This window comes from Scyliorhinus torazame, chromosome 7 (assembly GCF_047496885.1).
Source record: "Scyliorhinus torazame isolate Kashiwa2021f chromosome 7, sScyTor2.1, whole genome shotgun sequence".
Classification (NCBI taxonomy): domain Eukaryota; kingdom Metazoa; phylum Chordata; class Chondrichthyes; order Carcharhiniformes; family Scyliorhinidae; genus Scyliorhinus; species Scyliorhinus torazame.
The window spans coordinates 69,877,157-69,897,953 of NC_092713.1; the positions used below are offsets into that span (position 1 = coordinate 69,877,157).

Sequence of the window (20,797 nt, forward strand, 5' to 3'; positions counted from 1 at the left end):
CCCTGTAATTTTGAAAATAACCTGTTTATTTTTACTTTCTGCTTCTGTAAGTTAGCCAATCCTCATCGAAATGTACAAATTAGGATCAGGTGTAGGCCATCCGGCCCCTCAACACGTGCTCTGCCATTCAATAAGATATTCCTGATCTGACAACTTCACATTCCAACTTCTCCCACAATAACCTCGACTCTGTTGTTCGTCAAGAATCTATCTCTGCCGTAAAATTATTCAATGACGCTGCTTCCACTGCTCTCTGGAGAGGGGCGTTCCAAAGATTCATAACCCACATTCATAATATTCATAATATTTATTCTCATCTCGGTCTTAAATGGGAGAACCATTATTTTAAAAATGTGACCCCTAGTTCTAGTCTCTCCCAAGATGGGAAACATCCTTTCAGCATCCAGCCTGTCAAGTGCCCTCAGGATCCTGTATCCTCTTCACAATCTATTTCCCACCTTTCTTTATGTCATCAACACGTTTTTGCAGCGAGGCATTCAGTCCCTTTATCAAAGTCATTGCTATAAATTGTAAATAGTTGAAGCCCCAGGTCTGATCCATGTGGCACTCCACTCGTCGCATCTTGCCAATCTGAAAATGACCCATATGCCTACTCTCTTTCCTGTTACCAACCAATCATCTATCCATGCTAAATATCCACCCTCTATCCGTACGAATAGATTATCCACAATCGCATGAGCCCTAATTTTGTTGGAAAAAACCTCGTGGCACCTTATCGAATGCCTTCTGAATTCAAATATACTTCTCCATGGTGGCACAGCACCTAACACTGCTGCCTCACAGCGCCAGGGTCCCAGGTTCAGTTTCGGCCTTGGATGGCTGTCCGTGTGAAGTTTGCACGTTCTCCCATGTCTGCATGGGTTTCCTCCAGGTACTCTGGTTTCCTCCCACAATCCAAAGGTGTGCAGGTTAGGTGGATTGACTATGCTAAATTGCCATAGTGCCCAGGGATGTGCAGGTTAGGTTACGGGATTTTTAAATATAAATTAATTTACGGATGTGGGTGTCGCTGGTTAGGCCAGCATTTATTGCCCATCACTAGTTGCCTTTCAGAAGTTGGTGGTGAGTTGCCTTCTTGAACCACTGCAGCCCTTGAGGAGTAGGTACACCCACTGTGCTGTTAGGGAGGGAGTTCCAGGATTTTGCCCCAGTGACAATGAAGGAGTGGCAATATATTTCCATGTCAGGATGGTGAGTGACTTGGATGGGAACCCAGGTATCTGCTGCTCTTGTCCTTCTAGATGGTAGTGGGGTTTCCAGGTATCTGCTGCTCTTGTCCTTCTAGATGATAGTGGGGTTCCCAGGTATCTGCTGCTCTTGTCCTAGATGGAGTGGGGTTCCCAGGTATCTGCTGCTCTTGTCCTTCTAGATGATAGTGGAGTTCCTAGGTATCTGCTGCTCTTGTCCTAGATGGAGTGGGGTTCCCAGGTATCTGCTGCTCTTGTCCTTCTAGATGATAGTGGGGTTCCCAGCTATCTGCTGCTCTTGTCCTTCTAGATGGTAGTGGGGTCCCCAGATATCTGCTGATCTTGTCCTTCTAGATGGTAGTGGTCGTGGGTTTAGAAGGTGTTGTTTAAGGAACCTTGGTGAGTTACTGCAGTGCATCTTATAGATGGTACATATGGCTGCACTGTTCTTCAGTGGTGGAGAGTTTGAATGTTTGTGGAAGGGGGAGCAATCAAGCGGGCTGCTTTATCCTGGATGGTGTCGAGCTTCTTGAGTGTTGTTGGAGCTGCACTCATCCAGGCAAGTGGAGGGTATTCCATTACAATCCTGACTTGTACCTTGTAGACGGTGGACAGGTTTGGGGAGTGCAGGTGAGTTACTCACTGTAGAACTCCTAGACTTTGACCTGCCCTGGTAGCCACAGTATTAATGTGGCAAATCCAGTTCAGTTTTTGATCAATGGTAACCCCCAGAATGTTGATTGTGGGGGATTCAGCGATGGTATTGCCATTGAATGTCAACGGGTGATGATTAGATCCTCTCTTGTAGGAGATGGTCATTGCCTGGCACTTGTGTGGCACAAATGTAACTTGTCAGCCCAAGCCTGGATATTGTCCAGGTCTTGCTGCACTTGGACATGGACTGCTTCATTATCTGAGGAGTCACGAATGGTGCTGAACATTGTGCAGTCATCCACAAACATCCCTACTTCTGACCTTATGATGGAAGGGAGGTCATTGATGAAGCAGCTGAAGATGGTTGGGCATAGGACACTATCCTGAGGAACTCCTGCAGTGATGTCCTGGAGTTGAGATGATTGACCTCCAACCACCACAACCATCTTCCTTTGTGCCAGATAGGACTCCAACCTGCAGAGAGTTTTCCCTCTGATTCCCATTGACATCAGTTTAGCGCGGTCTCCTTGATGCCATACTCCGTCAAATGCTGCCCTGATGTCAAGGGCAGTCACTCTCACCTCACCTCTGGCATTCAGCTCTTTTGTCCATGTTTGAACCAAGGCTGTAATGAGGTCAGGAGCTCAGCCACCTTGGCGGAACCCAAACTGAGGGTCCGTGAGCAGGTTATGCTATGCCACTTGATAGCACTGTTGATGACTCCTTCCATCACTTTGCTGATGATAGAGAGTAGACTGATAGAGCGGTAATTGGCTGGGTTGGATTTGTCCTGTTTCTTGTGTACAGGACACACCTGGGCAACTTAACACACTGACAGGTAGTTCCAGTGTTGTAACTGTACTGGAACAGCTTGGCTTCGGGTGTGGCAAGTTCTGGAGCACAAGTCTTCAGTACTATTGCCGGAATATTATCAGGCCCCTCAGCCTTTGCAATATCCAGTGCCTTCAGCCGCTTCTTGATATCACGTGGAGTGAATCGTATTGGCTGAAGACTGATATAGTGATGCTGGAGACCTCTGGAGGAGACCAAGATGGATCATCCACGGCATTTCCGGCTGAAGATTGTTGCGAATGCCTCAGCCTTGTATTCTGCACATATGTCCAGGGCTCCTTCATCATTGAGGATGGGAATATTTGTGGAGCCTCCTCCTCCATGGAGTTGTTTAATTGTCCACCACCATTCACGACTGGATCTGACAGGACTACAGAGCTTAGATCTGATGTGTTTGCTGTGGAATTGCTTAGCTCTGTCTATTAGCTGCTGCTTATGCTGTTTGGCACACAAGTAGTCCTGTGTTGTAGCTTCACCAGGTCGACACCTCTTTTTTCAGTATGCCTGATGTTGCTCCTGGCATGCTCTCCTGCATGTGAACCAGGGTTGATACCCTGGCTTGGTGGTAATGGTAGAGTGGAGAATATGCCGGACCATGAGGTTGCAGATTGTGGTTGAGTACAATTCTGCTGCTGCTGAAGGCCCACAGCACCTCATGGATGGCCGTTCTTGAGTAGCTGGATCTGTCCGAGGTCTATCCCATTTTGCATGGTAGTAGTGCCACACAACACGATGGAGGGTATACTCAATGTGAAGACGGGACTTTGTCTCCACAAGGACTGTGCAATGGTTGCTTCTACCGATACTGTCATGGACAGATGCATCTGCAGCAGGCAGTTTGGTGAGGATGAGGTCAAGTATATTTTTCCCTCTTGTTGGTTCCCTCACCACCTGTTGCAATCCCAGTCTAGCAGCTATGTCCTTTAGAACCTGGCCAGCTCGGTCTGTGGTGGTACTATCGAGGCACTCTTGGTGATGGACATTGAAGACCCCCACCCAGAGCATATTCTGCACCCTTGCCACCCTCATTCCTTCCTCCAAGTCGTGTTCAACATGGAGTACTGATTCATCAGCTGATGGTGGCCGGTACGTGGTAATCAGCAGGAGGTCTCCTTGCCCATGTTTCACTGGAAGCCATGAGTCTTCATGGGGTCCAGAGTCAATGTTGAGGACTCCCAGGGCAACTCCCTCCTGACTATACCACTGTGCCGCCACCTCTGCTGGGTCCGTCCTGCCGGTGAGACAGGACATACCCAGGAATGGTGATAGTGGTGTCTGAGACATTGTCTGTAAGTATGAATATGTCAGTCTGTTGCTTAACTAGTCTGTGAGACAGCTCTTCCAACTTTGGCACAAGCCCCAGATGTAAGGAGGACTTTGTAGGGTCGATAGGGTTTGGTTTGCCATTGTCGTTTCCAGTGCCTGGTTCGATGTCTCATGGTTGTCTCATCCATCGGTTGCATTCCTTTTTTGTGTTTTTTTAGTGATTGAATACAACTGAGTGGCTTGCTAGGCCATTTCAGAATTAACCACATTGCTGTGGGTCTGGAGTCACATGTAGGTCAGACCAGGTAAGGATGGCGGATTTCCTTCTTTAAAGGACATTAGTGAACCAGATGGGTTTTTACAACAATCGACAATGGTTTAATTGTCATCATTAGATTTTTAATTCCAGATATTTGTATATAGTTTAAATTCCATCACCTGCCGTGGTGGGATTCAAACCCGGGCCCCCAGATCCTGGGTCTCTGGATTACAAGTCCAGTGACAATATCACTATGCCACCGCCTCCTTACAGGGATAGGGCAGGGCAGTGGATCTGGGCAGAGTGCTCTTTTGAAGGGTTGGTCCAGATTCAAAGGGCTGAATGGCCTCCTATACTATAGGGATTCTAGTTACACACCCCAAAAAACTCTAATGCTTTCAAAAGAACAAATTCTCCTTCATAAAACAATCCTATTCTTAATAATAGAACCTCGTCGGGGCAGCAGGGTGGCGCAGTGATTAGCACTGCTGCCTCACAGCGTTGAGGACCCAGGTTCGATCCCGGCCCCGTTGTCCATGTGGAGTTTGCACATTCTCCCGTGTCCACGGGAGTCTCACCCCCATGACCCAAAACGATGTGCAGGGTAGGTGAATTTGCCACTATAAATTCCCCTTAATTGGAAAAAAAGAATTGGGTACTCTAAATTTATAATTTCAAAAAAATAAAAGATCCTAGTATTCCCCGTACTGTTACATCGTTCCGCTTGGGTCACTGTTTGTGCAGAGTCTGCATATTCTCCCCGTGTCTGTGTGGGTTTCCTCCAGGTCCTCCCACAAGTCCCGAAAGACATGCTGTTGGGTGAATTGGACATTCTGAATTCTCCCCGTGTACCCGAACAGGCGCTGGAGTGTGGCGACAAGGGGATTTTCACAGTAAATTCATTGCAGCGTTAATGTATGCCTACTTTGTGACAATAATAAAGATTATTGATATTATTGTGGGGGTTTCCTAGACGCAGGATTGCAAGGAGAAGGTGATGACCATAATAATGATCTTAATTAGTGTCACGCGACACCATTGAACTCATTGGCGTTAATGCGCAGGTGCGAATCTCTCGGGGCGGGACGGATCGGCGCCGCGGAGCCTGCCGGGATATGTAGTTTCCTTCTGGCGGAAGTTGGAGTCTCTGTCTGTGACGCCAACGGAAGGCATCGCTGCGCCTGCGCGCTGTTAGTTTAGTGGATGGCCTGCTGGTGATCGGGGAGGTTTTAGCCCAAATAAATAAATGGTGGGACACGTCGGGGAGCGCTGGCCGACCCTGCCGGTAAGAGTCTGAGGCCTGAGCGTGGGTGAGGGACAATACAGGATGGTTAATTATATAAATCGCCAAGTATGTCCGGGCGTACTGCTGGCTGGCTGATTCGCTGGCGGGCGGGGAGGGCTTTCGGCGCTTTCGTTTTGCTCTGTCTTTTAGGCCAATGACAGGTTTAAAGCCCCGGTGGGATTTGGGGTGGGGGCGCTTGTTATTTGTTCTGTTCGCTCTCCCTGGAGAAAGTGAAGGCGTTTAACCCGAGCATTTGTCACAGCTAATCCAAATCCAAGGATGTCGCAACCAATCCAGTGAGCCACAAGTGTTACCGGCCTAGAGGTTGTACTTTGGCCAATTGACGTGATCTTTTCCTGCCCGAGTGATATTATTAATCCTACTCCTATGTGTGGGTGTCTTTACGTGGAGCGAAGCTGCTTTGTGTTTATTCTTGTGACAACTTATTTCCTTCATAAATCCCCATTAAATATTTTTGATTGTTTTTGTCGTCGCGTCCGTTGCTGGCCAGATGAACCCTAAAGTCATTGTTTTAAATTTTACTTTTAAATTAGGCATTAATGTTTATCAAAATAGTGAAAATCCATGATACTTATTTGAATCAGATAAATGGACGTGTTGAAAGAAACGTAATTAAAGGTGGGGAATCGCCAATGTCTCAAATCTACTGTGGGTAGACGATGAGATGCCGCATCTATATTTTGTACATTCTCAAAATTCACTATGTTGTGGTTGCTGCCACAAAGGGTCCACAATCTTAATTGCATTTAACTTGTATCTGTTTTAGTAATTTACATTGGAAAGTTGTTATCCCACTCACTTTCTCTGTCATTGGCAGAGTAAGGCTATCTCATTTCTGGCACCATCGCTTCGAGAATCCAACTTTTCTCTACAAAAATCAATTCAGTCTTGGTTTGTTTACATATACTACTGAGCTTTGCTCCTTCTAAAACCAGAGTCAATCAAAGGATGAATAACAAAATTAGTAGCATATGTATATAAAAGCAAATTACTGCGGCTGCTGGAATCTGAAACAAAAAACAGAAAATACTGAACCATAACAGAATATACTGGACAATCACAGCAGATCTGACAGCATCTGTGGAGATAGAAGGGAGCTAACATTTCAAGTCTGGATGACTCAAACAATGAGTCACCCAGACTCAAAACGTTAGCTCACTTCTCTTTCCACAGATGCTGTCAGGCCTGCTGCAATTGTCCAGTATTTTCTGTGATAGTAGCATATGTATGCTGGCTGTGAAATGTGGAAAATGTTGATAACTTTTTACATATGATGCTGTAAAGGGAAGATATAAAAGTTACACCTTTTAAATCAATTTAGGTGTGTCAGAAAGAGATTTTTTTTAACCATAGCCTTATTACAATAAATTGTTAAATGCACTGTAGCTACAGCTTGTGGTTGAAATGAAATGTACAGAAAAAGAACAGGGATTGAATTGACAAAACTGTATTTGTTGAGCAATCTATTGTGAATGCCTAAGTTATTAGCATCTCTAAATTTCAATGACAACTAATCACTGAATTTTTCATTCAACTTTGTCACATATACACAAGGACTTGACTCCCGACCCTTCAGTGGAAATAATGGTAGGATGATAGATTGAAATGACATCTTCAAATACCACAAATTGGTATCTCTGTCATCCCGGTTTATAAGTTGCAGAATGTTAGTACCACACATGAAGTTACTGTCATCCTGAATTATCATCTTTTTAAAAATGATATTCATATTGTTTTACTTGAATGATCACTCATCCACAAAAACTATGTTCTGTATTTAAAACTGCTGAGACAGTCAAAATTTGAAATAATCATGTCAAATTCCCCTGTTCAGCATGGGGAGTAAATATTCTATTTTGTGGTGATCATCTGCTCCATGCGGAAGGCAGTGGCTGAGTGGTATTGTCGCTGGACTAGAGATCCAGAGTCGCACTGTGGGGTCCCGGGTTTGACTCCTGCCATGGCAGATGGTGAAATTTGAATTCAGTAAAATTATCTGGAATAAAAGTCCATAATAAAATCCCATCTGGTTCACTTTTTCACAGTAACTTCATTGTAGTAATGTAAGCTGACTTGTGACAATAAAGATTATTTTTTTTAAAAAAAATGTCCTTTAGGGAAGGAAATCTGTCATCCTTACCTGGTCTGGCCTACATGTGACTCCAGATCCAAAGCAATGTGGTTGACTCTTAAATGACCTGTGGGATGGGTAATAAATGCTGGCCCAGCCAGCAACACCCACATTCCATGAATGAATTAAAAAAAATTTCAGTTGCAGAATATTTTATTTGGGCTCGCTCACTAAAGAACTACATGCCATTATGTATTTTGCTTCAGACATATTGCACCATTCTCCCCTCCCATGGTTACCAATCCTCTGCAGTAGAGCTCCTCCACATCATAGGAGATCCAGATGCAAAATTGGTGAAAAGGTCTATTTGATTGAGGCGTCCAAAATCATGAGGGTGCTGGACAGAGTTGATGGGGAGAAGCTGTTCCTGTTCATAAAAGGATCGAGACTGCAAGAGTAGATTTAGAGTGATTTGCAAAAGAAGTAAATGTGATGTGAGGGAAAAACCTTTTCACACAGCAAGTGGTTCGAATCTTGAATGCACTGCCTGGAAGTGTGGCAGAGGCAGGTTCAATTGAGACATTCAAAAGAGCATTGGATGATTGCTGTGCAAGGGTACAGGGAAAAGGTAGGAGAATGGCACTAAAATATAATGAGCCGATGCACACATGATGGGCTGGATGGCCTCCTTCTGTACCATAACAGTTCTGTGATTCTATGACCAAATCATGTGGAATTTACTCTGCTTTGTTCTAACCACTATCAAAGAGCTTGGCTTTCTGATATACCCATTATCGGTCAACATTTCCTGATTGTTTTTGACTTTTCCGTACCAACTTGCTTTAATAAAGAATGGACACCAGTGAACCATATCATCTCTGAACCAATAGACCATCACCTAGGATTAACTGGTCATGTCCTGTTTGGGTGCTTCTCAACCACTCTTGAATCAGAGAGACAAGGAGACAGGCTATCTCAAATCTTCACATATAATTATATAAGAGTAGGTCATATTTAGCCCCTTCAGCCTGCTCCACCATTCAAAATGATCATGGCTGATCTCCAACATCAATTCCACTTTTCCACCCAAATCAATTATAATAATAGTCTGTGTTATTGTCACAAGTAGGCTTACATTAACACTACAATGAACTTACTGTCAAAATACCCTAGTCGCCACATTCCGGCGCCTGTTCAGGTACAATAGAAGAATTCAGAATGTCCAGTTCACCTAACAAGCACGACTTTCGGGACTTGTAGGAGGAAACCGGTGCACCCGGAGGAAACCCACGCAGACACGGGGAGAACATGCAGACTCTGCGCAGTGACCCAAGCGGTAATCAAACCTGGGACCCTGGCACTATGAAGCAACAGTGCTAACCACTGTGCTACTGAGGATTATTACTGAGGAGGCAGTTGTAGTGTGTGGTGTGATTGTTATGGGCCAGGGTTTAGAGGATATAGTATATCATGGAGTTCACCTGACCCACAACTTTTAATAGATGTTGGTTATAGGGAGCACAAGGGCACACTTTACAGGTGTGATGCAACAGAGATCTAAAGTATTTTAAAAACAAAACAGTGCTTATTCTATGAATCCAGTTAACATTTTATAAACCCACAGTAAACATCTTACCAACACTGATAACCCCCCAAAAAGATACATTACTCTATAGGTAACCGTTAGTAACTTTCCAAACAACATCCATAAGCCAAAACACTTTTTAACAAAGACAGTAGGTTTGAATTCTCTGCAGAGACCAGTTATCACTTTTAAATTATCAAGTGATCTAAACACCTTGTTTAACATACGAGAGAGATCAGTATACATCTGCTTGGTTTGAAAGCAGCTCTCCAACTGAAAGGAAAATTAAAACACAGAGCCAAAAAGAGATTCCAGCTCAAAACAAAAGTAAAAAGCAGAATCACATTCCAGCTCTACCCACACAATGACATCACTGCAGACATTTGATAAAACACACTTTTCTTAAAGGGACTCTCACATGACAGTGATACAGAGCAGTATATATTACAAACGTTCTCTGCTAATTCAGCCCTTCCTCAGTACTGCAATCAAGCTTTCAGAATAAATTATTTCCCCAAGTCTGAGAATGGAGATTAAATGCATAGCCATCTTCATTTAAAGACGGAAATGCTGGTGGCCAATCTTCCACTTATGGGGCCTATGTGGCAACATCGGGTATAAAATATTTCTCATGGTGAATCATACCCACTTATTTAATTGCCTGATGCCCTAATATGGCTGAAACTCTTGAGGTTGTCGACAGCTTCACCTTGGATCAGTAATTACCAGCAACCTGCTCCTTAGTGCTGAAATCAGCACCAGGATTTCCAAGGTTGCAATGGTCATATCAAATTTGATATGTGTGAAAATACAAAACTCTGTGTGTACCAGACTTGTCTTCTCACCACCCTCTTTTACAGTAGGGAAGCATGAGCAACAAGGAAAGCTGGCTGAACAGCTTCCACCTCCGCTGCCTCAGGTAAATATTGGGTATTTGCTGGCAGGACAGAGTGCTGAATATGGAAATACACTAGTGTTGAGGGAACCCCAGCATGTTTGCCCTCTTGAGGCAGTGGAGACTGCATTAACTGGGTCATGTGAGCTAAACGGATGATAGCCACATCCCTGAAGACATGCTCTATGGCGAGCTTGCTATTGGCATGAGATCAACAGGCTATCCACATCTGCGATGTAAGGATGTTTGCAAGAGAGAACTATAGTTGACCAGGATCAGAGTTGCTGCATGAGACGTCCTTCCTGTTGACTGGAGTGCCTGGAGAGAAACAGTCAGGAAGAGCATGGAAAAGGCAGAGAACAAATTAAATGAATAAGTGGTGAAGAGAGCCCCCACCAGAAGGAAAAAACTTTGGGCCAGCACTATTCACCTTCTGCCAGTTGCAGAAGGGTTTGCCACTCACAAAATGGTCTCTGCATCCACAACGGCCGATGTTCTGTCTAGGTGTGACATCTTCTGAGATGACCAGCTGCCATTACATGCCAACTTTGCATACACTGAATAATAATTGACCCTTGGAGCGAACAGCTTCCAACCCTTCTCCAACTTGAACAAGGCCCACTTACTTTAACTCTTGTGATCATGTCCTTCTTTAGTTATTTTTAATTTTGTGCTTCCTTGTATGTTTAGCAAAGTCTTTATGATCTACTTGTTGACTTCTGCTGCCTTCCAGTCCAAGCCCTAGTCTTTTCTATTCTTGTATTGAACCTTTTCTGAAATACATTTAGAGGACCCAATTATTTTGTTCCAATTAAGGGGCAATTTAGCTTGGCCAATGCACCTACCCTGCAAATCTTTGGGTTGTGGGGATGAGACCCATGCAGACACGGGGAGAATTTGCACACTCCACACTGACAGTGACCTGGGGCCAGGATTGACCCCCGGGTCCTCAGTGCTGTGAGGCAGCAATGCTAACCACTGTGCCACCGTGCCGCCCTACTTGTATTGAACCTAATTATATTGTATTTGCTGTTTCACAGTTCTCTTCCACTTCATTTTCTAGAACTAAATCATGCAATGCTTCTCTCCTTGTTGAACTTAGAATACTCGTCCATGAAGCAATTCTGGAGCGTTTAAAAAAATATTCCTCATTTTGATTGCTTTTATTCCAGACTGTTTTCCTGAGAACAGAAGAGGCTGAGGTGTGACTTAATTGAGGTGTACAAAATTATGAGGGGCCGAATAGGGTAGACAGGAAAAACTTGTTTCCCCTAACTGAGGGTCAATTACTATGGGGCATAGATTTAAGGTGATTGGTAGAAGGATTAGAGGGGAATAGAGGAAAAACTTTTTCTCTCAGCAGGTGATGGGTGTCTGGAATTTACTACCTAAGTTGGTGGTTGAGTCTGAAACCCTCAACTAATTTGAAAGGTACCCAGATCTGCATTTGGAGTGCTGTAACTTGCAGGGCTATGAACCAGGTACTGGAAAGTGAGATTAAAATGAGCGGCTAATTTGTTTTTTTCTCTTATTTTGGCTGGCACAGAAATGATGGGCTAAATGGTTTCTTTCTACACCATAACCGTTCTATGGCTCTACTATTTTGGGATAGTTAAAATTATACCTATTACATAGTTATTTATTTCTTCCTAAATCCCCACAGTTTCAGATTAATTGGTGACCTTTAGGGTAGATCTTAAAATGAAATGAAAATTGCTTATTGTCACAAGTAGGCTTCAAATGAAGTTACTGTGAAAAGCCCCTAGTCGCCACATTCCGGCGCCTGTTCAGGGAGGCTGTTACGAGAATCGAACCGTGCTGCTGGCCTGCCTCGGTCTGCTTTCAAAGCCAGTGATTTAGCCCTGTGCTAAACAGCCCCATCTTTACATGTCTTCAGTATGCATTGTCGTAGGATTTAACACAATTGACTCAGATTGCCACTTCATCAAAAAACATTGAGAAATTGGTCAGGCACGATCTTTCCTATCTTTAAAAAATATTTTTATTCTCCATTTTCACATTTTCTTCAGAATTTACACCCCACCAACAAACAGTAAACGGTAACAAATACAATGTCAGTCCCCTCATCAACAACAACGATCCCATTCTCCCACCACCCAAACAACGGCCCACCTGACAATATAAGCATCAAATAAAACAAACCCTCCCAAGGTGGGAAAATAAAGAAAAGGAAAAAAGAAAAAAAGGAATCAGGAATTTCCTATGGTCACCATTGGCATATACAGTCCACCCCCCACCCCCAATATTCAATGCAATCCAACCCCCGAAAGAGTACCGTGAATGACACCCATGAATTGTAGACACTGCCCCCCCCCCCCCCTCTCCCAGACTCCTCCCCTCCACTTCCTCTTGTAAATTCCTCCCTCAACCTCTGCTCCTTCCCCCAACTTTTCACCCCGGCTAGTCTCACTAGAACCTGTTCTACCAGGCTCCGATGGCCGCAGCTCCTCCCCCTACCTCACCCCCGTTCACTGGCCGGCTTAAACTAGCCAGCGTGGAGGCCCCTGCCCCGGTCTCCTTGCCCGGCCCCAGGAAAACCAAGAAATCCCCTTTAGCACACAACTCCCGCATGCACACCCAAGCCCCAAAGAACCATCATTGCAAATGAAAGTCCCATCTCTTCCCTTGTCCAAATATATACAGCGTCGACTCATTTAGTAGATATACCAACACGCAGTGAAAAAATAAAGTTACATGAGGCTACATCGGTACACGACCATTCTCATTTCTGCCACAGTCCTTCTGCCTTCGCATACTTCTCTGCTGCTTCCGCCGTCCCAAAATAAAAGTCCTTGGAATTGTAGGTCACCCTCAACTTAGCTGGATATACTATGCCACACTGCACGTTGCTGATGTACAGTGCCTTCTTCACCCGGCTGTAGGCAGCCCGCCTCCTCGCCAGGTCCACCGTAAAGTCCTGGTGTATACGTATCCAATCTCCAATCCACTGCATCTCCCGCTTCTGCTTTGCCCAGCACAGGACTTTCTCCTTCACGCTTATACGGCAGTACGGTAGCACAAGTGGATAGCACTGTGGCTTCACAGCGCCAGGGTCCCAGGTTTGATTTTCCGCTGGGTCACTGTCTGTGCGGAGTCTGCACGTTATCCCTGTGTCTGCGTGGGTTTCCTCCGGCTGCTCCGGTTTCCTCCCACAGTCCAAAGATGTGCAGGTTAGGTGGATTGGTCATGATAAATTGCCCTTAGTAACCAAAAAGGTTAGGAGGGGTTATTGGGTTACAGGGATAGGGTGGAAGTGAGGGCTTAAGTGGGCCGGTGCAGACTCGATGGGCCGACAGGCCTCCTTCTGCACTGTATGTTCTAACAATACCTATGGAACCACAGAGTTACTACTTTTGGCGGCTCACTCGCCTTCGGTGTAGGCCTCCACGACCGATGAGCCCGATCCAGTTCATATCGGGAGGGATCGTCCCCCTCCCCCAATAGCTTTGCCAACATCGTGGCAAAATACTCCGTTGGCCTCGGGCCCCTTCGAGCAGACCCATAATCCTCAGATTCTGTCACCTGGATCTGTTTTCCAGGTCTTCCATTTTGGCTCGCAGACCCTTGTTGGTCTCTATCACCCTCCGCAACTCCTTCCCCATCGAGGTGAGTTGATCACTGTGCTGCGATAATGCCTCTTCCACTTCCTTCAGTGTCTCACCTTGCTCCCGCACCTCTGCCACTGCGCTTGATACCGCTGCCCTCACTGGGGCAATCGCCTCCTCCACCAGCAGTTTCAATACTGCCCCCATCTCCTTCTTAAGACCATAAGACATAGGAGCGGAAATAAGGCCATTCGGCCCATCGAGTCCACTCCACCATTCAATCATGGCTGATTTCAACTCCATTTACCCGCTGTCTCTCCGTAGCCCTTAATTCCTCGAGAAATCAAGAATTTATCAACTTCTGTCTTAAAGACACTCAACGTCCCGGCCTCCACCGCCCTCTTCATCGCTTCCATGTGTTTTGTGAACTGTTTTTCAAGTTCCACAACCATCACCGTGGTCATTTCTTCTGCTGTGAGCAATGCGGCCTCCCCTGGTGCTCCAGCCTCCGCTTTCCTTACAGTTCCTGCGCTGACTTTTTCACTCACCGGCAGACTTCCGTTAATAGCACCTCACAAATTTCCTTGGGTTATCTCTGCCAACACTGAAATATATACCATCTAAACAAGGGATTTATTTACTTAAAACCATCTCAGCTTGTCCAGGAATTCATTTAAAAAAAAATCTTTTAATTCTAATTTTCAACATTTTCATCAATAAACAACCAAAGAAAATCCAAACTAACAAATACAACAATTCTCCACACACAAACCGCACCCTGCTCAATATACAGATCAAAACATCCACCCGTACATTCCAGGTAAAAAAAACCCACAAATTAACAATCAATTCATAAACAGTGTAACCAAAGACAACAATACCGCCAAACCCCCCCATCTAATATTCAATGGCGACTAATTCTCGGAAGTGCATAATAAACAGCCCCGATGAATTGTGGAACCCTTCCTTCCTCCCCTTCAGCTGAGACTTCACCTTCTCGAGAGTCAAAGAAATTCAAGTAGGTCCCCCCCCCCCCGCCAAGCAGTGTCACAAGATGGAGAAGCAAACCTCCACCCCAACAGGACCTGCCTCCGGACAATCAGCGAGGCAAAGGCTAACATCTGCACCCGCCTGCCGTCTGAGCCAGCCCGAACCCCCAAAAAAGGCTTCCAGGGACCCTGGTTCCATTCATGAACACGACCCCCAAGATGACCCTGAAAACCTCCCTCCAACAAACCCCTCACATTCCACGTAACCATCCTAACCCGGGGGGGGGGGGGGGGGGGGGGGGGGGGTCTCATTCTCCTCCTCCCCCCCCCCCCCCCCCCCCCATTTCCTGTCCATCGTCCTCATAAATCCAGGCCCTACCCCGTCCCATTGTTATCATTGAACAACCCCCCCCCCCCCCGCCAGAATCCCCCCATCCACTTCCTCTCAAAAACACTTCAACCAGCAATGGTCCCCTCTCCCAACGTTTCACACATCCGAGCCCCATCGAACATCTGATTGCCGCAGCCCCTCCCCCCACCACACTCCTGTTCACTGGCCAGCTTGAGCTAGCCAGTGTGGAGGCCCTTGCCCAGGCCTCACTCCCCTCCAATCCCCCCCCCCCGTGCGGTCCCAGGAAAACAAATAAATCCCATTCAACACACAACCCCAGTATTATAAACCACAATCATTGCAAACGAAAATCCCAACTCTTACCTTGTCCAAACAGGCAACTTCAACTCATTTAGCACATATAACAACATGCAGTGGAAAATACAGCTACATACACTCCTGCACCCCCCTACCCTCAGTCCAAGTCCAATCCTCAGTCCCATTTATCACTTCTGCCCCAGTCCTTCTGCCTTCACAAATTCCTCCGCCGCTTCCACTGTCTCAAAGTAAAAGTCTTTGGAGTTGTAGGTCACCCTCAACTTAGCTGGGTACACTATGCCGAACCGCACCCTGCTGTTATACAGTGCCGTCTTCACTGGGCCGAAGGCCGCCTGCCTCCTCACCAACTCCACAATAAAGTCTTGATATATATGTTTACTAGCTCCAGCCCACTGCACCTCCCGCTTCTGCTTTGCCCAACATAGGACCTTCTCCTTCACGCGGTACCTACGGAAACAAATAACCCCTGCTCTTGGCGGCTCATTTGCCTTTTGTTTTGGCGTCCACACCCTATGAGCCCGATTCAGTTTGTACCGAGAAGGATCTTTCCCCCTCCCCCAACAGTTCCACCAACAACTTGGCAAAATACTCCGTCGGCCTCAGGCCCTCCACCGCTTCAGCAGGACCACGATCCTCAGATTTTGCCGCCTAGATCTGTTTTCCAGGTCCTCCACATTGGCTCGCTGACCCTTGTTAGCCTCCACCACCCTCTGCAGCTCCTCACCCATCGAGGTGAGTTGATCACTGTGTTGCGACAAGGCCTCTTCCACTCCCTTTCAGTTTCTCACGCTGCACCCACACCTCGGTTGATGTCCTTGACACCGCCGCCTTCACCGGGGCAATCGCCACCAGCACCTTCAATGCTGCCATCATCTCCTTCCTCATTACCGCCATGTGCTTTTCAGACTGTTTTACAAGTTCCACAACCATCACCTCGGTCATCTTTTCTGCCGTGAGCAATGTGGCCCCACCTAGTGACCCAGCCTCCGCCATCCTCCCAGTTGCCGAGCCGACCCTTCCACTCAACGGCGAACCTTCATTCACCCCTTCACCGCAGCTTTCCTTTGGGTTTTGGACATCTTTCTTCCTTAGGAGTTCCTGCACTTATTTAACAAAGGTACCCCTGGGACCAGGCATTAAATTCTAAAAAATCAAGCCTCAAGCAGTAGCCATCCAACGTGCGACTTCCTCCTACATGCCGCAACCGGAAGTCTCCAGGAATTCATTTTAATTTGTATTTGTCGTGCAGTTTGGGAGAGGGCATGTTCTACATCTCTTTTTCCTGTGAATGCTGTGGGGACGTTATCATTAAAGATATTTATTGTTTGGTGCTCATCGTCTGTTTCAAGCCTATTTGCCTCCTTTCTGATTGACCTCTTGCTGTTGTAGCATTGAAAGCATTTCTTATTCTTACATTTTGCATCTGCAGTGATGCTTTTTGTTAGATATATTTTGACCCTTCTGTGATACCCTTTGTTTCACATGACTTGAATTTGGGTGATACTTGTTAAGTCTGAGCTTGTTTGTCTGGGGCATGTATTTGTCCTGTATGTCCACCATTCTTTTGTTTGTTTTCTTTTGAAATGTTGACCAGCATCCTTCTTGAATCCACTTGTCTTAATTCATCAATGTCATGTAAAATTAAGAAATTGGACTGTGTCTAAGCTATGCACCAATCCCTGAAGACACAATTAGCCATAACCTTAAGTGAGGAATTTGTTTGCAATTTAATTTTTAATAATGTAAGCAAAAGGATAATTTCACCAGTGTTCCAGCACAGAGTGGCAAGTTGCAGTTTTCTGGCGACAGGGTGAACTCCTAATGTTAAGCATACGGTCAGGGATACCTGCAATGTGCTCTGATTTTGTATTTGTGCAGTTTAAGCCAACTGTAGCTGTGCACTACCAATAATTATAGTCTGACCGTATTTATCGGCCTGTATTTGTTTTTACAGTGGCAGGTGGTATCAAAAACCTGCATCTTGTTATCTTCAAAATGAGTTTGCTATAGGATGCTGCAGATATCAGACATTAGGAAATATTTAGGATCAAAACTGCTTCAGTACTAGAGATTGAAATGTCGGTGTTGAATTTCCTCAAACTGTGAATGAAGAAACTGGCAGTGACTTTGATGGCTGGATCAGAATTGAATTTAAACTAGATTTTAATGAAGAATAACTTAACACTAAATATATGCTAAAAAGAGTACTCACCTTTAAATATGAAACTTATTCAGTCATTGATGTTCATGCACATTTTCGCATTTCTCTCCATTTTGTTCTAGTGGTGGCGCGTAAAGGTCTGTGTAGCCTTGTGGTTCTGTAATCACAATGAATTATTATGCTGACCTTGAGCCCAGAAAAGTTGCTGGGAGGAGCTACAGTACAATAAGTTGGCTGCTTCAAATGTATTGGAGTCAGGTCTAGTACAACTGGTAAGTTTTATTCTATCACAGTCAAACTTTAAAAAATCCACTTTTAGTTAATCTGTCTGTTTCAGACATGTTAGATACATTAGCAAACATTTACAATTGATTTTCATTTCATAAGATAAAACATCTGTTTTTGACTCCCATATGTTCAACAGACACCAGTATGCCCTTTGAATGTAGTTTTATTTTAAATGTTCTGCAATAGCAAGTCATATCTTGCTACTGTTACACAAACCTGGTGTTGGATATACAAGATTCAAAGCAAAACAAAACATAATGAGATCAACTATTGTTCAGTAACCTCAATGTTGTATCATTCCTTGCTTTGGGGCAAATTTGGTTAGATTGATGAGATGCACTGAATTTTGATAACTCTTGCTGCTATGAATTGTATAATCTGGTTGACTCATTACTCAGTTCGAATTCAGTGTTTGTTTAGGTACCTCCTCTTTCCCATTTTACTCTCCGTCCAAGCTGCGGAATTGTGGTTTGGGAGTTATTAGCACAGATGCATATTCTATCTTTCCTTGATGTATCACATGTTGATGCTTAAATATTGTGTTGTATTTTTGTTTCCCCAAATGCACTGTAATAATGTTGCTCAGCAGTCTTCTTGTTAGAACTACTGCTGACAACAAAAACACCTTTTGTTCTTTACTTCCAGTAAACTTGCAGTGCAAGTTACTTAAATAGCTGCCAATTCAGAACAGCTACAACAAAATGGAAAGGTTTTTTTGTACTCCTTACAACAATCTGTTCAACAAGGGCTAGCCTTCAGGTGAAAACTTGACAACAATACTTGATCTTGGAATACTCTTAGAAGATTTAGGTTCTTTTTAAAGATTTTTTTTGCCTTTATTTCTGAATAATATTTTAATTTTTAATCTTAGTTAAGTGAAGTGCCTTAAGCTTTTCAGACCACACTCAATCATCCCCTCTATTAAATGAATGGTAGATTCTGAACCAGTTTTTTTTTTTTGCCAAGCACTTTTTAAAAAACCTTTTTGCAATTTTGAAATAACTGATCAACTGCCAGTAGCTACATTGGGTGTTAATGAAATGCCAGTTTGTAACTATGCTATTTAAATACTATTGACCAGTCAGTTCTTATTGCTTATGCAATTCAAAATGTTCTGGTGGTCTGGTTAGCTCAAGAGTGCAATATACCAGCATCTGTAATCGCTAAATCCTTAACAGGTTATGCTTGTGATTTTAACAGGAATTCGACAAAAGCTGTTTGTTCCCCCTGGGTTATAGATCTGCATCAATCAATAATTAAGTGACTGACTAAGATAGTTTAACTTTAAAAAGCGGGAAGAAGGTTGGCTGTTGGCAAAAAGAAAGAATACCAAGTGCTGTTACAATGGAAGAAACTAAAATTAAGGATGAAGGGCACAAGTCTGGGAAGTCACCTCGCCTTGTCCGTGGAGAAGGTAAGGACTTGAAAGTTACTGTGCAGAATGACATTGAACAAAAACCTTCCAAAAATCTAATTGAGGGCACTTCTCGAGACAATGGCAAAACTGTTTCAAGCTGGAGCAACAAAATGTCAAAATGGAATGAAGAACTAACAGAAAGAAAGAACAATGAAAAAACTGCAGATATGAAATTAAGCAGGAGTAGCAAACAAGACATGCCAAACTGTGTAGCTAGCTCAAGGATTTCAGGAACACGTAATATACATGATCAAGGTCACAGCCAAGGAAGCCGAGCAGCAAGTGGAATGACGTCAGCTGAGAAAATAAAACACAAGCAAGTTAAAACACAGCAAGCTCTTGGGAAATTTGCAAATTCTAACACCTGCAGTAGTTTAAAGGCTGCAAATGAAAAGGATTGTTTCCCTGTGAAACCAAAGGAAGAGATTGAATTGGAGTGTGCAGCACAGTCAAACAAGTCTCCTGTGCGTACAAATAGTGATGGCAGCACTTTGCCTGGGAAGGCCATGCAGGATGTCAAAGAAGTGGAAAAGAAGCTAGATGTTTCTGGTAAGGTGGATTATTCTAGGATTATATTTCAATTAAATCAGGTAGTTATTTATTAATTTATACCAGAATTGGCATCTTGTAAATGAAACTGAGTGATACTTCGCTGTCCATTGTGAAAATATTCCTATCACGATTATTCTGAGGTCACAATAGTTTTTCATGACATTTTAAGAAATACATACATGTGTGATTTAAATAGGTAAGTGTGAAATACCTATTTGTATTTCACTGGAAATGACCTAATTGTTCACTCGCATCATTGCTTTGGAACAATAGCAGTATATTGGATGTTAATGTACAATAACCTGTCTTTTCGCTTATACATGGGTTTGAATTCAAAACAGATTGAGAGGTGCAAAGAGGTCTTGCCTCTGACTGTAAGAGTCCTGTGTGAACTATATGAATCTAATTTCTAGTGGCTGCAAGCCCTTAATTTAGCACTACAGTGGCAAATTTAGAAAAATAAACCATAATATTGGCTGGTCTCGGAAATGGAAATTATGTGTGCTTTCGAGGTTCAGAAGAAGATACACTGCTGAGGCAAAATAGAAGGAGCTTTACTGTGTATCAAATGTTCTGTACCTGACTCAGGAATGCTTGAAGCTGGGTGCCTGAAATAATGGCACTGGCATCAACTATTGAGCCCAAATTTCAGCAAAAAGAGAAATAAACAGCCAGCCACTTATTGTAGCCATCTAGCAATGGTCATTACATAACATTTCAATGCATTTTGTGGTGAAATAGGCAGTTGTGAATTCATTAAAGCATTAAGATGGATGCTCCACATACATTACCCAGTTCAAAGTTCCCAATTTCAACATGAAACTTACTGCACTGATGCAACTACAGTAACTCACGAGTCATGAATGTCAGTTAGTGTCTTTTATTTTAAAAGTGGTCACTTACAGCAAATGAACAATAGTCACAGCTATTATGTTTTCACACTAAATATTACGTCCAAATGTATCACAAGAAAATCTATCTTGTTTTCTGCTCAATTTTATTTTCAAAGTTTTAAAATATTATTCACTTTATTCTGGAACATGGGAATTTTGACGTCA

General features: G+C 44.0%; 1 protein-coding gene across 5 annotated transcripts in view; it reads left to right on the top strand.

Annotated features, from left to right (window-relative positions):
* Positions 1-5,402: 5,402 nt before the first annotated feature.
* The window catches only part of tut4 (terminal uridylyl transferase 4), a 175,025-nt gene continuing 159,630 nt past the window's right edge, over positions 5,403-20,797 (top strand). For all 5 annotated transcript variants that reach the window (XM_072510879.1, XM_072510876.1, XM_072510877.1 and 2 more), the window contains exons 1-3: positions 5,403-5,524; positions 17,605-17,754; positions 18,971-19,736. In XM_072510879.1, coding sequence (XP_072366980.1) covers positions 19,115-19,736 — 622 coding nt within the window. In that variant the 5' untranslated portion in view covers positions 5,403-5,524; positions 17,605-17,754; positions 18,971-19,114. The remainder of the gene's footprint in view (positions 5,525-17,604; positions 17,755-18,970; positions 19,737-20,797) is intronic.